The 16,184-nt window shown below is 45.3% G+C and overlaps 1 protein-coding gene across 3 annotated transcripts; it reads right to left on the minus strand.

The window, feature by feature from the left end:
• Positions 1–1,254: 1,254 nt before the first annotated feature.
• Positions 1,255–12,435, minus strand: NDUFS5 (NADH:ubiquinone oxidoreductase subunit S5). 3 transcript variants are annotated; one of them, XM_084787156.1, is made up of 3 exons: positions 12,300–12,435; positions 8,817–9,034; positions 1,255–1,464 (listed from the first exon to the last, which is right to left on the minus strand). In XM_084787156.1, exons 2-3 carry the CDS (start codon positions 9,030–9,032, stop codon positions 1,360–1,362), a joined length of 321 nt encoding a protein of 106 aa, XP_084643282.1. In that variant the 5' UTR covers positions 9,033–9,034; positions 12,300–12,435; the 3' UTR covers positions 1,255–1,359. The 3 variants fall into 3 exon arrangements, with proteins under 3 accessions (XP_084643282.1, XP_084643281.1, XP_084643283.1); XM_084787155.1 differs by having other exon boundaries at positions 12,256–12,393; XM_084787157.1 differs by having other exon boundaries at positions 12,230–12,363.
• Between the last annotated feature and the right edge of the window lie 3,749 nt (positions 12,436–16,184).

Raw genomic sequence — 16,184 nt, forward strand, 5'->3', positions numbered from 1 at the left:
CTCTGCAGCAATATGAATGCACTTACTACCAGCCAGCTGCACATTCAAGGAGGAACTGGGCTGGGAGAATGCCGGGATTGGACCTGGCACACACTAAGCAAATGCTGTACCAGAGAACTACATTCCCAGGCCACATTCTTTATACGGACGGGTGTTTGGCCTGCAGGTACGTCCAGGATATGCTGCTAGGAGGGGGAACTGGAGTTATAAGCTGCTGTGAGCCACCACATTAGAGCTGAAAATCAAACCTGAGCTAGAGTGCTCTAGAGTCCTCTCAACTGCTGACCCATCTCTCCAGACCCATATATATATATCTGAGCTTGAGTGTGTGTATATGTATGTATGTGTTCCACAAAGGCCAGAATAATGTGGAATCTTCTGGAATTAGAGTTACAGGAAATTCTGACAGCCTGACATAGGTGCAAAGAACCAATCCAGATCCTTCACAAGAATAGCAAGTATCTATTCTGCTGAGCCATCTCTCTAGCCTCACAACTGCAATTTCTCCCCCTGAGACAGGGTTTCTCTGTGTAGCCCTGGCTGTCCTGGAACTCACTCTGTAGACCAGGCTGGCCTCGAGCTCACAGAGATCCACCTGCCTCTGCCTCCCGAGTGCTGGGATTACAGGTGTGCGCCACCCTCCGAGGATCAGCCTGGTCCAGAAAAGCAGGCAAGGCCCAGCTGGTAGTGTATGCCTAACACGTAAGTTCTGGGGTTCTGCATTTGGGAGTTGGGGAGATGGTTCAGGGATTAGGAGTAGTTGGGGATTTTGTATAGGACCTATGTTCAGTTCTCAGTACCTACATGGAGGTTCCCAACTACCCATAACTCCAGTTTTAAGGGGATCCAGTACACTGTTCTGCCCTCCTGGGCTACTAGGCACTCACACTGTACAGATATATACATGTAGACAAAACATATGTAAACAAATGAATAAATCTAATTTAAAAACAAACAAAAAAACGAATCAAAAGCATTGGGTTTGATTTCTAGCACACCAGAAAACTAGGTGTAGTGCATGTACTGTTGATGTTTTTGTGCAATAATAAAAATAAGCCTTGTGCACATTGCACTCAAATGTTCAACTGCCTTGAGTCCCTAGTCCCCCAACCCTGGCTTCTTGCTTCAGTTCTTTAGGCATAAATCATGAAAGATAAACAAGACAGACAACCTTTCCCCACTGAAAAGCATGACCCAAGAGAAAACAGGGCCAATTAAAAAAAAAAAAAAGAGAGTGAGAGAAAGAAAACAGACTAAGATTGAGCAATTCTTTATTTTTACATACTTGAGGCACCCACTTTCATTAAATACTCTTTCCAGTGGAGACAGAGCATGAGAAGCAGCTTCCAGGTGCTCTGCTCAGGGCCGGGGCTCCTCCTTGGCCGAATGGTGAGGTGGAGGGGTGTATTTCCCCTCCTTGACTAGCTTATCTCGCTGTCGCTTGATCTGATTAATTCGCTTTATCTGTCAAGAGAAAAAGAAAGCATCAGGGTAAGAGTGAAGGCTGGAGAAAAGGCTAGAGATTAATGTTACTGTTAAACTCAGGAACACCTTCACACAGGAGGTCCTACTTCTGTTGTCTGTTTTTAAAAATTCCTAGCCGGGCATGGTAGCGCACACCTTTGATTCCAGTACTCAGAAGGCAGAGGCAGGAGGACCTCTGTGTGTTTGAGGCCAGTCTGGTTTATATAGCCACTTCCATGACATCCAGTACTACACAGAAACTCTGTCTCAAAAAGAAAAAAAAAAAAAAAGAAAGAAAGGCAAACCAAAGAGCTGGGTGTGGTGGCGCATGTCTTTAATCCCAATGTGATGGCACACACTAGCAATCCCAGCACTCAGAGGCAGGCAGATCTCATTATTGGAAACTGGTGGTCCAAGACAGTCCTGCTATAATTGGCTGCAAGCAGTTTTATTAATTTACACATTATTTTATGTGTATGGGTGTGTTTCCTGAATGTATGCCTGTGTATCACTTGCATGTCAGGCCCTAGGGACAAGAAGAAGAGGGAGTTGGATCCCTTTCAGTTGGAGTTACAGAAGGTTGTGAGCTGCCATGTACCGGGAACTGAATCCAAGCCCTCTGTAATACCAACAAACACTCTTACCTGACAAGCCATCTCTCCAGCCCTGCGACTGAAAGAGGAGCTGCGGACTTGGTGGCCCATCCCTTAATCTTAACACTCTAGAGGCAGAGGCAGGCAGATCTCTGAGACTTCAGGGACAACTTGGTTTACATAGAGAGTTTCAGAGAGTTTCCACACTAGCTAGCTAGCTAGGGTTACAAAGACCCCGTCTCAGATTAAAAAGACCTAGACAGACAGACAGACAGGAAAGAAAAATGAGGCAGTGCAGGCAGATGTCTGAGTTTCAGGCCAGTCTGGTCTACAGAACAAACGAGAGAAGAGAGAGAGAGAGAGAGAGAGAGAGAGAGAGAGAGAGAGAGAGAGAGAGAGAGAGAGAGAGAGAGAGAGATCCTGTCTCAATAAGGTGGAAGGCAAGAGGCAACTTCCAAAAGCTGTCCTCTGACCTCAACACCATGTGCCTGCTCACTCAAGCTCTCACACACTCACAGCTTCTTTTTTTTTGTTTTGTTTTGTTTTGTTTTTTGAGACAGGGTCTCTCTGTGTTAAGGACTGCCCCACACAGAGCACATCCCTTCCAACACTAAGATAGCTAGACCAAAGCTGAAAGAAAGTTTGCAAAGTTGAAAGAAAATATTGGATCTGACTGCGATGTGGGGTTCATTGCTGTCCCCCATACATTAAAGCCCTGGGGAATCTTTATCCACCACACAGTGTAGAAGCAAGTGATGAATCTAAGTGCCAGTGAGAAGGTTGCTGTGCAGTTTTGGGAAACTCTAGATAAACTGGTTGAGAAAGAAAAGTAGTTGCCAGAGCAAATCCTGAACATGGGTGAGAATGTTCTGTTCTGGAAAGGAGCCTAAAAGAACTTGCTTCCTTAAGGAGGCGAAGTCATTCCAAGTTTCCAGGGTGTCTAAGGGCAGTTTGACTGTCTGGCTTAGGGGCAGGGCTATTGGCTACAAGCTGAGGTCTTTTGAGCTCTACCTGACACAGAAGAGCCCCAGGGCCTTTGCTGTGCACACCCTGCCAGTGGACTGCAGGAACTCTAAGAAGCCAAAGCACCTGGAGGCAGAGGCAGGTTAAAGGTCAACTTGGCCTTTGAACCCAGTAACAGGCCAGCCAAGGCTACCTAGGAAGACCCTACACACACACACACACACACACACACACACACACACACACACACACAGAGAGAGAGAGAGAGAGAGAGAGAGAGAAAATGTCACACGGCCCAGTTTCTCTAAGATGACCTCCTGCGTTGCTCTGTGAGTGAGGTAAAGAAGCGGTTGAAGGTATGTTTGTTGATTTTTGTCAACTTGACAGAAACCTAGACACCTAAAGATACTTGGAAAGAGAGAATCTTTTTAAAAATATTTATTTATTATGTACATTTGGTGTTTGGCCTATATGAATGTGTGCGGGGGTTGGATCCACTGGAACCTGAGGTCTGGGTGTGGTGGCGCACGCCTTTAATACTAGCACTCAGGAGGCAGAGGTAAGCGGATTGCTGTGAGTTTGAAGCCAGCCTGGTCTACAAAGTGAGTCTAGGACAGCCAAGGCTACACAGAGAAACCTTGTCTTGAAAAAACAAAACAAAACCCAAAACAAACAAAAAAAAACCAACCAAATAAACAAAAAAGGAAAAAGAGAAAGAGCAAGGAAGGGAGAGAGGAAGGAGAGAAGAGAAAAAAATGGCAAAGATGGCCCAGTTTCTCTAAGATGACCTCTTGAATTGCTATGCTAGTGAGATCAAGAAGCACTGTTGCGGGGGCTGGAGAGATGGCTCAGCAGTTAAGAGCACTGCCTGCTCTTCTAGAGGTCATGAGTTCAATTCCCAGCAACCACATGCTGGCTCACAACCATTCACAATGAGATCTGGTGCCCTCTTCTGGTATGCAGTACATGCAGGCATAATACTGTATATACATTAAATAAATAAAAAAAATTTTTTAAAAGAATACTTTAAAAAGAAGCACTGTTGGAGGTATGCTGGTGGGTTTTTCTCAACTTGACAGAAACCGAGACACCTAGAGACATCTGGAAATAGAGAATCCTTTTTTTCCTTAAGGATTTATTTTTTTATTATATAACACCAGAAGAGAGCACCAGATCTCACTATAGATGGTTGTGAGCCACCGTGTGGTTGCTGGGAATTGAACTTAGGACCTTTGCAAGAACAGACAGTGCTCTTAGCCTCTGGGCCAGATCTCCAGCCTAAAAGAGAGAATCTTAATTGAGAAAAATGCCTCAATAAGATTTGCTTGTCCTGCCAGCAGTGGTGGTATACACCAGTACCTGGCAGGAAGAGAGAGGTATGCAGATCTCTGTGAGTTCAAGGCCCTAGACTGGTCTACAGAGCAAGTTCCAGGACAGCCGAAGCTACAAAGAGAAATCCTGTCTCAAAAAACAAAAATAAATAAATAAATAAATAAATAAATAAAAGATTATCTTATCAATGAGTCATTGGGGTATTATCTTGATTAATGATTGATGTGGGTGTGTGTGTAGTGAGAATTCTGTCATTTTGGTTTCTTTAAACACAGAAATATTGTGAGAATATGTTTCATTTTAATGCCAGGTGTGGGAATTTGGGGCTGCTTCACAACAGCTGACTATGATTTGTCCCGTGCTCTGGCAGAGGCATGGCTTTGGCAGCTGCAGATAGTTTCTGTGACTGTGTGACATTTGGGATTCTGGAAAAATTTCAGAGGGTCTATAAATGCTAGAGCCCAGATAGATGGGTTGTTGGTTCGCTTTTTTTTTTTTTTTTTAAGATTTATTTATTATGTATACGGTGCTCTGCCTGTATGTACACCTGCAAGCCAGAAGAGGGCATCAGATCACATTATAGATGGATGTGAGCCACGATGTGGTTGCTGGGAATTGAACTCAGGACCTTTGGAAGAGCAGGCGGCGCTCTTAGCCACTGAGCCATCTCTCCAGCCCTGGTTGGCTGTCTTTAATCCCAGCATTTGTAAGAGAGCTCTGTGAGTTTGAGGCCAGCTTGATCTACAAAATGAGTTCCAGGACAGCCAAGGCTACAGAGAGAAACCCTATCTGAAAACAAGGAAAGAAAAAAAAAAAAGAAAGAAAAAAAAATGCTGCCCCAGACCTAAAGTTTGTCACTTTCCAAAGCAATTTTACTATTTATCAAAGTATATTTGTGTGCATGTGGATGACCACAGAGGTGAGAAGAGGGCATTGTAGCTCAGAACTGATGAACAGGCTTACTGTAAGCTGCCTGATATGTGTGCTGGGAATTGAATTTGGATTCTGGAAGAGTAGCACGTGCCCTTATCTGCTGAACCAACTTGGCATCCTACTAAATTACTCTTTAAAGAACTAACTGAAAGCTGGGTGTGGTGGCAGGCCTTTAATTCCAGCACTCGGGAGGCAGAGGCAGGTGGATCGCTGTGAGTTTGAGGCCAGGCTGGTCTACAAAGCGAGTCCAGGACAGTCAAGAATACACAGAGAAACCCTGTCTAGAAAAACAAGAAACAAACAAACAACAACAACAACAAAAAAAACTGGAGAAAAAAAAAAAAAGAAAGAAAAAAAGAAAAAAACCAATTGGAAACCACTTTCAACTTTTAAATAATCTAGTCAGTCAGTCAGTCTGTCTCTGTCTCTGTGTCTCGGAAGGTTTTTCAAGATAGTGTTTCTCTGTGTAGCCTGGGCTGTCCTGGACTCACTCTGTAGACTAGCCTGGCCAAATTCAGAGCTCTGCCTACTCTTGCCTCCAGAGTGCTGTGATACCACACCTTACTGAGATTTCTAATATATATATATATATGTATATATATACATACTTGAAAACTAATAATTAAGACATTTTCAGCACATATAACAAGTTATTGCAGTACTATTGAGAGTCACGTGCAGGCTTGTGAGCTAGTGCAGTGGATGAAGGAGCTTGCCCGGGTAAGCGTAAAGACCAAAGTTCAATTCCTGGGACCCACATGGTAGGAGGAGACAATCAACTCCACAAAATTGTTCTTTGACTTTTGCACACATGTAGAGGAATGTTAATTCAGAACATGGCTGCTCTGGCAAGAGATCACATCCAAAGGCCTTCGAGGTCTGTGTGATCCGGCTGGAATACAAGCACACCTTTAATCCAGGAGACAGAAGCAAGCAGATCTGAGTTCAAGGCCAGCCTGGTGTAGAGCAAGTATCAGGTAAAGAAAAGCTTAGGTCCAGGCATGGTGGTGCATGCCTTTAATCCCAAACAATGAAGGTAAAGTTGGTTTGCAGAAGGAAGCATGAATGTTTGAAAGTGATGTCTAATTCAGCAGAAGAAAAAGAAAGGGATGAATCAGAGATCTGACAGAATAGGACATGTCCAACTCTCCAGAGAAGAAAGAGAGAAGGGAAGCTACTTAAGAGGCAGTTTTACAGGGAAAGGAGGCAGTTTTTACCAGGACAGTAATAGAGAGATGGGTCGCAGAGAGAGAGAACTCAGGTGAAGAAAGAATGAGCCAGAAAATAAGAAGCCAGAAGGTTAAAGCAGATTGCTGGAGTTAGTTTGAGGCCTAGCAGAGCAATTCAGGGGCCTAGAGAGAAGGCAGATTGAGTAAGTCAGCTGGGAGCGGAATTTGAACCAGCCAGCCCAGAGCTCAGAAAACAAGAAAAGGTGAGCTTATTAAGCAGTAAATCTCAGAAGCTGAAAACATTCTAGACCTAGGTTAGATTGTACAGAGGTTAGAAGCTTCCAGGCCTAGGATTAGGCTACCAAACAGAGGAAGTAAGCCGCTGAGACAACAATTGAAACAGGAGAATAAAAGTTCCTTTTTCTTTTTTAAAAATTTAATTACCGTGCCGGGCGTGGTGGCGCATGCCTTTAATCCCAGCACTCGGGAGACAGAGGAAAGCGGATCACTGAGTTCGAGGCCAGCCTGGTCTACAAATCAAGTCCAGGACAGCCAAGGCTACACAGAGAGACTCTGTCTTAAAAGCCTCCCCCCCAAAAAAAATTTAATTACCTTTATTTTATGTGCATTGGTGTTTTGCCTGCATATATATCTGTGTGATAGTATCAGATCTTTAGAGTTACAGACAGTTGTAAGCTGCCATGTGGGTGCTGGGATTTGAGCCAGGATCCTTTGGAAGAGCAGTCACTGCCCTTAACCACTGAGCAATCTCTCCAGCCCTATAAAAGTTCCTTTTACAAACAAACATGCACACACAGAAATCAATATATTTGTACATACTAAAGCACTAAAGGCCATGCCTGTTAACTCAAGTACTTACAAGGCTAAAGAACACAAAATAAAGCCTGGTTGGGGTGCACATCTTTTATCTCAGCACTCATGGAGGCAGAGGCAGGCAGATCTCAGTGAGTTAGAGGTCAGCCTTGTCTACAGAGTGAGTCTAGGATAGCCAAGGCTACACAGTGAAACTCTGAGTTGAAAAAACCAAAAGAACACAAAAGAAATAAGATTAAACAAAACAAAACTTAGCTAGACGGTGGTGGCTCATATTTTTCTTTAACCCCAGCACTTGGGAAGCAGAGGCTCGCAGATCTGTGAGTTCAAGGCCAGCCTGGTCTACAGAGAGTGTTCTAGGACAGCCAAGGCTACACAGAAAAACCCTGTCTTGAAAAAGCGAAACAAGGCCGGGCGTGGTGGTGCACGCCTTTAATCCCAGCACTCGGGAGGCAGAGGCAGGCGGACCGCTGTGAGTTCGAGGCCAGCCTGGTCTAAAAAGTGAGTCCAGGACAGCCAAGGCTACACAGAGAGACTCTGTCTCGAAAAACCAAAAAAAAAAAAAAAAAAAAAAAAAAAAAAAAAAAAAAAAAAAAAAAGAAAAAGCGAAACAAAACAAAACGCATGTCTATGTGTTGTGCAATTCATTCAGCTAATAACTTTTCTTCCCTGTATCTTTGGTCAAGTTTACCTAAAGCAATGTCATTCACTGTGCTAGAAATACAGGGTTTAGCTGGTTCTCCAATGATGATGGCTCAATGACTGTGAAACAGTTCCACCCCAAATTTAAAAAAAACTCCACCCCCTCCCACAGGGTTTCTCTGTGTAGCCCTGGCTGTCCTGAGCTCACTGTAGACCAGGCTGGCCTCAAACTTACAGAGATTAAAAAAAAAATATTTATTTATGTATTTTTTTTGGTTTTTCAAGATTGAGTTTCTCTGTGTAACAGCCCTGGCTGTCCTGAACTCCCTTTGTAGACCAGGCTGGCCTCAAAACTCAAGAGAGCCACCTGCCTCTGCCTCTGCATGTGCCACCGACCCTGGCCTTATGTAGATGAGTGTTCTATCTGCATGTACACCTGCTTGCCAGAAGAGGGCATGACATCACATTACATACGGTTGTGAGCCACCATGTGGTTGCCGGGAATTGAACTCAGGACCTCTGGAAGAGCAGACGGTGCTCTTACCACTGAGCCATCTCTCCAGCCCTGGGTACCCTTCATTCTATAGACTACTGACAAGACAAGGCCTAAATCACATGCATTTCCTGGGTCTAGCCAAGGGCAGGCTGAGAGGAAGAGGAAGGATGCTAGGGAGGAAGGGTCCTCCTCAGGTCCAAAGGCTCTCAACTGTCTCATTACAAAAGTCTTATTAATGTGAGCAAGCCACTGTCCAAAGACCAACTGAAAACGCTGCAGACTTACCTAAAATGCGCAAAGCCCGGGATTCAATCCCAACTATGACCAAAACAGGGTGTACGGGGGAGGAGAAGTGAAGTAATTCGGCTCCCATACCCAGTATCTCCTCACCGTTTTGTACCGCAGCAAACACTCTTCAAAATCTTCAAATTCAATCTTGCACTCCTTTTCAGCCCGGGTAGCGCCAATGCCATGTGCACACTCTATCCACTCCTTTGAAAAAGCATGGCACCGAGAGGGAATCTTGAAGGGCTGCTCAACACTCTGGTGTGTCAGGTGACGGTCTAGGCTAATGCCCAGCTTCTTCTGCACATCAAGGAAAGGCATGGCTGTGACAGAAAAGTAAAGTAAGAGTGGGATAGAATGAGATGTTTCTGAGAAACAAGACAGCCCACTGCGAAGTCCTAGTCCCCAAATTTCTTCCCATCAAACTTTTTTTTTTTTTGAGGCAGCATCTCATCTAGGCTAGGCTGCGTTTAAGTTACTACTGTAGTCAAGGAAGGTCGCGATCTCCCCATCCTCCTGCCTCCATCTTCCAAGTGCTGGAATTACCAAACTTTTTTTTTAATTAATTAAATTTTTTTTGTGATTTTTTTAGAGACAGGGTTTCTCTGTGTAGCCTTGGCTGTCCTGGACTCACTTTGTAGATCAGGCTGGCCTTGAACTCACAGTGATCCGCCTGCCTCTGCCTCCCGAGTGCTGGGATTAAAGGCGTGTGCCACCACGCCTGGCTTTTTTTTAAATTTATTTATTATGTATACAGTGCACATTAGATCAAATTATAGATGGTTGTGAGCCACCATGTGGTTGCTGGGAATTGAACTCAGGACCTCTGGAAGAGCAGGCAGTGCTCTCAACCTCTGAGCCATCTCTCCACCCCCAAACTTTTTTATTAGACAGGTCCTCCCAAGTAAGTAATTTGGAGGCTTTTACAAGAAAACTAAAATTAAAAAAATATTTACATAAAGACATTTTTGTCAAGGATGGAAAAAATTTGTGTTTCTAACAAAACAAAAAACTCCAACAACAACAAATGTCATACATGAAGTAAGCACACACGTCATCAGTGTTTGCTACTTTACGGGTTCTTCTCTCATCCACACTTCTCCTTCCACCCTTTTCAACCTCCTAACACTAGATAAGAGAGAAAAAGGATAGAGAGGAAAGGAGAGAGATCCTTGAATAAACTCAGGGATCAAAGGGGGCAAGAATATTGTTGGACTAGTAGTTCCTGCTGATTAGGGGCATTGAGTTCCTTGTCCTTGGGGTCAGTTTGATCTTCCCTGACAAAATATCTAATTTCTTCTTTTTGTTTTTGGCAACAGGGTTTCTCTGTGTAGCCTTGACTGTCCTGGACTCGCTTGGTAGATCAGGCTGACCTCGAACTCACAGCGATCCACCTGCCTCTGTCTCCCAGGTGCTGGGATTAAAGGCGTGCGCCACCACCGCAGGGCTAATTTCTTCTTTGTTCATGACTACTTAACAAACAGAGCAACAACAACCAAAAATACCCTCCCCACACACACATCACTTTGGGTCCTAGTATTTATATACCCTCTGCAAATACCTCAGAATTCCAACCATTACACAACTGCAGAAACTATCTTCAGCTGGCAAAATCATAGTCAGCTGCTGGGACACAGTCATATCCCCATACCTGAGATTAAAACACATCATTATATTTCTATGTTTGCTTTTTTGTTTTGTTTTTCAAGACAGTGTTTCTCTGTGTAGTCCTGGCTGTCCTGGGCTCCCTTTGTAGACCAGGCTGGCTTCAAACTCACAGAGATCTGCCCACCTCTGCCTCCCAAGTGCTGGGATTTAAGGTGTGCGCTACCACATCCAGCTAGTTGTATTTTTTTAAAGAAATCAAATTCTGGGGGCTGAGGAGATGGCTCAGGTATTAAGAGCACTGGCTGTTCTTCCAAAGGTCTTGAGTTCAATTCCAAGCAACCACAGAGTGGCTCACTGTAAGAGAATCCCATGCCCTCTTCTGGGGTACATGAAGACAGAGTACTCATATACATTAAAAAAGAAGTCTTAAAAAAAAAAATCAAACACACATTATTTCACACACTGTTTCCATCCCAACCCAGATGATACTTCTCAGCAGCTCTCTGGACTCTAGTGTCTCTCCTTAAATAGAGGTCTGTCCTAGGCTGGAGAGATGGCTTAGTGGTTTAAAGTGCATGCTGCTCCAGCAGAGGACTCGAGTTTGATTCTCAGCAGCCATGTTGGGTGGTTCACAGCTAACTATAACCCCAGCTTCAGAGAGAGATGATGCCTCTGGCCTCGTGGAGCAGCCACACTCACATGCCCATAGTCACCCATCCACACATAACTAAAAACTGAAATAAAAAAAAAGAACTTTGTCCATTGCTGTAACAGACTATTTACTTGTATGTTTTCCCTACTGAATTTTGCTTTGCGATCAAAATCGACCAGATGCTAAGTAACTGATAGAAATAAATGAAAGACAAAAACAAAAAACAGGACATTTCAAACAACTTCTATGCACAACTATAAGGAAATGAGTAAATTCTGGTGCTCAGTTGAATAGAACAGACTTTGAGAAAAAAAAATATATGGAAAATATATAAGAATGTTAATAGAGAACAAAATAATTCCAAATGGTAAAATTGCTTGACTGGAAAGCAAGCATAGCACACACAACATCCTGCAGGCAGAAATTCAGTGGTGTATTTTAATTTATAAAGTTCCTTCCCATTCTTTCACTCACGTATTGTGTATGCTACGGCCAAATAGGGGAAACATCATCATAAGCACTGGTGATCCACACTAAGAACTTGGGAAGAAACCTGAGTGTAAGAATTCAAGGAAGGAGGGCTGGAGGGCTGGCTCTGTGGCTAAGAGCAGTGCTCTTCCGAACGTCCGGAGTTCAATTCCCAGCACCCAGACGACCGACACACACACACACACACACACACAGACACACACACACACACAGACACACACATCCGGAGTTCAATTCCCAGCACCCAGACGACACACACACAGACACACACACACACACACACACACAGACACACACATCCGGAGTTCAATTCCCAGCACCCAGACGAGACACACACACACACACACACGACGGCGACAGCTGAGCCAAGTGCACAACAGGAAGAAAGCAAGAGGGTTCAGGAACATGGGGACCGATATCACTGGGGCTTTACGGATCCAGCTAAGAATCTGGTGTAGCCTGGGTGGTAGCGCATGCCTTTAGGAGGCAGAAAAAGGGGGATTACTGCGTTCGAGGCCAGCTTGGTTTACAGAGTGAGTCCCAGGATAGCCAAGGCTACACAGAGAAACTCTGTCTCAGAACAAAAGAAAGAAAAGAAAAAGAAAAGAAGGAGAAAAAAAAAAGAAAAGAAAAGCGGGATGTCAGGGTATGGGGAGAAGGCCACGGCAGGAGTCCGGCAGAGGGCGGAGTTAGCCTGGAGGGGCCGGCGGGGACATAGTTGTCGGGTGAAGGAAAGACGGAGGACGCGCGCAGAGCCTTGGCCACCCACAGCGAGAGGAAATTTGGCAAGGAGACCTCCTAGCGAAGCTCCTCGGCTGTGCAGACACAGCAGCGCCTACCGCACCACAGCAGTGCCCTTGTCGGCTCCCTGGGCGCAGTTCACGACCGCCGGATTTGGGGAGACGCGGACGCCTGCCGTAAAGGACGACCGCGGCGCGACATCTACAGCACGACGCCGCAAGCCGACTTGCCAGGGGAGGGAACAGTAGAAACCAAGCACGGCGATGTGCGCCTGCGCATCCAGTAGCCCCGCCTCCAGACTATGACAGCTGAAATTTGTCCGCTGAGCCGGTAGTGAGTTTTCGCTCCCTGCACTGTCACCGACAGCTGATTGTTGTGCTACTTGACCAAGGTCACACTCGAGAAAAAAATATTGCTTCCCTCACCCCAAGCACATGTAGTGGTTATGCCCGTGAGCCGCGAACCCACAACGTGTGTGTCTTTTTCCTATAACCTCACCTTGCTTGTTTCTCTTTCTATTAGTAAACGTTATACCCGACTGGAGAGACAGCTCAGAGGTTAGGAGCACTTGTTTCTTTGGCAGAGAACCCTGGTGTAGCTCTACATTCAGGGGACCCAACATACTCTTCTGACCTCCGCAACACCAGGAGCACAAACGTGGTGCATAAATATGCCGGCCAAACACTCATATGCATAAAGTAAATCTTAAGAAAAATAATAGTGTCTAGCGTGGTGGTGCACGCCTTTAAATGCCAGAGTTGAGAGGCAGAAGTAGGTGGATCTCTATGAGTTCCAGGGCAGCCGTAGCTACATAGTTGCAAACAAACAGCTATAGAGTTGCTACAGGGACTGATTTATACTGTGACATGATGAAAAAAGTTTTTTGGCTGGATACGGTAGCACACTCCTTTAATCCCAGTACTTGGAAGGCAGAGACAAGTGGACCTCTGTGAGTTCAAGGTCAGCCTGGTCTACAAATAGTTACAGGACTGCCAAGGCTGCAAAGAGAAACCCTGTGTTGAAAAAAACAAGACAAAACAAAACAAGAGAAAAGAAAAAAGTTCTTTGATGTAGCAGCTGACATCTGCATCAAAGCAATCAGAAAGCTGATATCCAGAGGGTCTCTGGTAAGATCAAGGCCAGCCTGGGTTACAAATTTTTTTTTTCTGGAGAAAATTCCCAAGATCCATGTGGTGCTTTGAGTAGGAATGGCCCTCCTAGACTCAAATGTTTGAATGCTGGGCACATAGGGAGGGGCGCTATCAGGAGGTGTGGCCTCCTTGTTGGAGGAAGTATGACACTGTGGAGGCAAGCTTTGAGGTCTCACATGCTCAAGCTAAGCCTAGTGTGGCTAAGGGAATATAATATTCCCTTAGGCTGGGAATGACTTGGTTTGTAGAATGCTGGCCTCCATCCCCAGAGCCACACTGGAAAAATAGTGTGGTATTGTGGTGATGCAAAACCTGTAATCTCAGCAGTTGGGAGGTGGAGGTAGGAGGATAAATTCAAGATCATCCTCATCAGGAGATCAGCCTGGACCACAGAAGACCCCGTCTGAACCCCAAGCTGCCTCTTGACTTGAAAAATTAGGCTTTCTAAAAGGTAGTACTATGAACCAGGCTTGGTGGCACACGCCTTTAATCCCAGCACTCGGGAGGCAGAGGCAGGCAGATCTCTTGAGTTCGAGGGCTAGCCTGGTCTACAAAGTGGGTCCACGATGGCCAAGATAACATAGAGAAACCGTCTCAAGGTACGAGTACACAAATAAATACAAATTACACTGATACATCCATTCTCACCATAAATTAACACACTGGAGTCTGGTTTCATAAACCAAAATAACTTTATTGCACAGTCAGATCATTAAAACTATCGCAGGGACACTGCCGAGGCCGACGAGCCTTCCCTAGCACACACACTGCTTTTTCCTAGAGGACCACACCACATAACAAAGCAGGGAACTGCTGCTGTTCTGTTCACTAGACTGTGAGACAGCCTAGAGAGGGCTTCATGCATTTGACCTGGGGGTGAAGGGGAGTCCTAGGTTGGTGCTGAGTAGAGATGTACTTCAGTTGAGATGAATAGGTCATAGTGACACACAAAGAGTTCAGTGTAGTAGTGGAAGAGTCACCAAGACAAGTGCATTACAGGATGTTATAGAAACAAAATGAAAAGGTGGGTACTGCGTGTGCAGTACATCTCAGAAGTGTGGGAGTGATGTTTGGTGCACCGGGTAATTATCCTTGGATGCTGATTCCTGTACCCGGAGAGCTGAGTACAGGCTGGACTTCGGTACTGTCATTATTATAAAGCATCACCTTTTGATTGGTCAAATAAAGAGCTGAACTGCAATAGCTGGGCCGGAGAGTTAAGGTGGGACTTCCAGGCCCATAGAGGGAAGGGGTCTCAGGTGGGGACCAGAGAGGACCCTGATGAAGCAGCAGGTGCCCGAACAAGATGGCAGGTAATGGCCACGTGGCGGGATGGAGTCCAGGCCAGTATTTTTGGTTTAGAATAGCTGAGTAACTGCCCAGACATATAGTCCAGAAGTGGGCACAGAAACTGCCTTGTGGTTACACAGAAATCATTACAGTCTAGTTGAGGAATGCAGTTACTATCCTTACCATTTTATTCCACTTTAAATCTTTTGTGTGTGTCCACATGTTCGGGTGTGCACACACATTGAGTCCTAAGGATGTAGAGTGTTTTCCATGGCATGTTCTCACTCTCCACCTCAGAGCAGTGCTCTTAACCTCAGAGCCCCTCCCCAGGCTCTTACCAATGCTTCTGAGAGCTTTGAATAACTGACAGGCCTTGAGCTTGTGGTAATCGTCTTGCGTCTTTCTACTACTCCAATGTTGGGTTCACAAGTGCAAGCAACGCTGCTCAATGTATATAAACCATTTCTTGCATTAAAAAAATAATCTTGGAGGCTGGATTGTCTCTTATTTTAACTATGTGTGTCTACGTGTATGTGCCTGTTGTATGGGTACCTGAGGCATCAGATCCCTTGGACCTAGAATCACATGTGCCCCAGGGGACCTGTGAATGGAGACCAAAACAAAATTATTAACTTAAAACATTTAAGAGGCAGCTGGGCGGTGGTGGTGGTGGTGGTGGTGGTGGTGGCGGCGGCGGCACACACCTTTAATCCCAGCACTTGGGAGGCAAGAGGCAGGTGGATGGCTGTGAGTTCCAGGACAGCCTGGTCTACAGAGAGAGAGTCCAGGACAGTCAAGGATACACAAAGAAACACTCTCTGGAAAAACCAAAACAAAACAAAATAATTTAAGAGGCAGAGCTTGGTGATGCACACGTTTAATCTTAGCATTCAGCAGAAGAGTTCCAGGCTGGCCAAAGCCACATAAGGAGACACCTGGGGGTGGGGGGAAAGGGGGACACCCTCAGCTGGGCTGTGGTAGTATATACCTTTAATCCCAGCAGAGACAAGAGGCAAGCGGATCTTTGTGAGTTCCAGGCCAGACTACAGAGTGAGTCCAGGACAGCCAGGGATATAGAGAGCCCTGCCTTTTTTTGTTTTGTTTTGTTTTTTGTTTTTCGAGACAGGGTTTCTCTATATAGCCTTGGCTGTCCTGAACTCACTTTGTAGACCAGGCTAGCCTTGAACTCAGAGATCCACCTGCCTCTGCCTCCAGAGTGCTGGGATTAAAGGCGTGTGTTACCGCGCCTGCCCCGCCCCCCCCTTAGTATCTTGATTGCGGTTCTCAGGCATGAGCTTAGTAGTGACAATGTTGTATGTCTCAAGGTGAGAAGATATGCAAATACCTTATGTTTTGAACAGACTGGAGGCTTCTGGTTTAAGCTTTTGGTTCTGGTCCTTTATGAGGTGAGTATGAGCCCAGATAGTTGGGACATCAGAACTGGATCTGCACGCATCTCGGCATACCAGCCAATGTCCTGTTCTGATTTTCAGTTGACTTGAAGCTTTGCTTCTAGAGTACAGACCAGGGAGACAGCGCAGT

Source organism: Acomys minous, assembly GCF_964271855.1.
Source record: "Acomys minous genome assembly, chromosome: 6".
In the NCBI taxonomy this organism is placed as follows: domain Eukaryota; kingdom Metazoa; phylum Chordata; class Mammalia; order Rodentia; family Muridae; genus Acomys; species Acomys minous.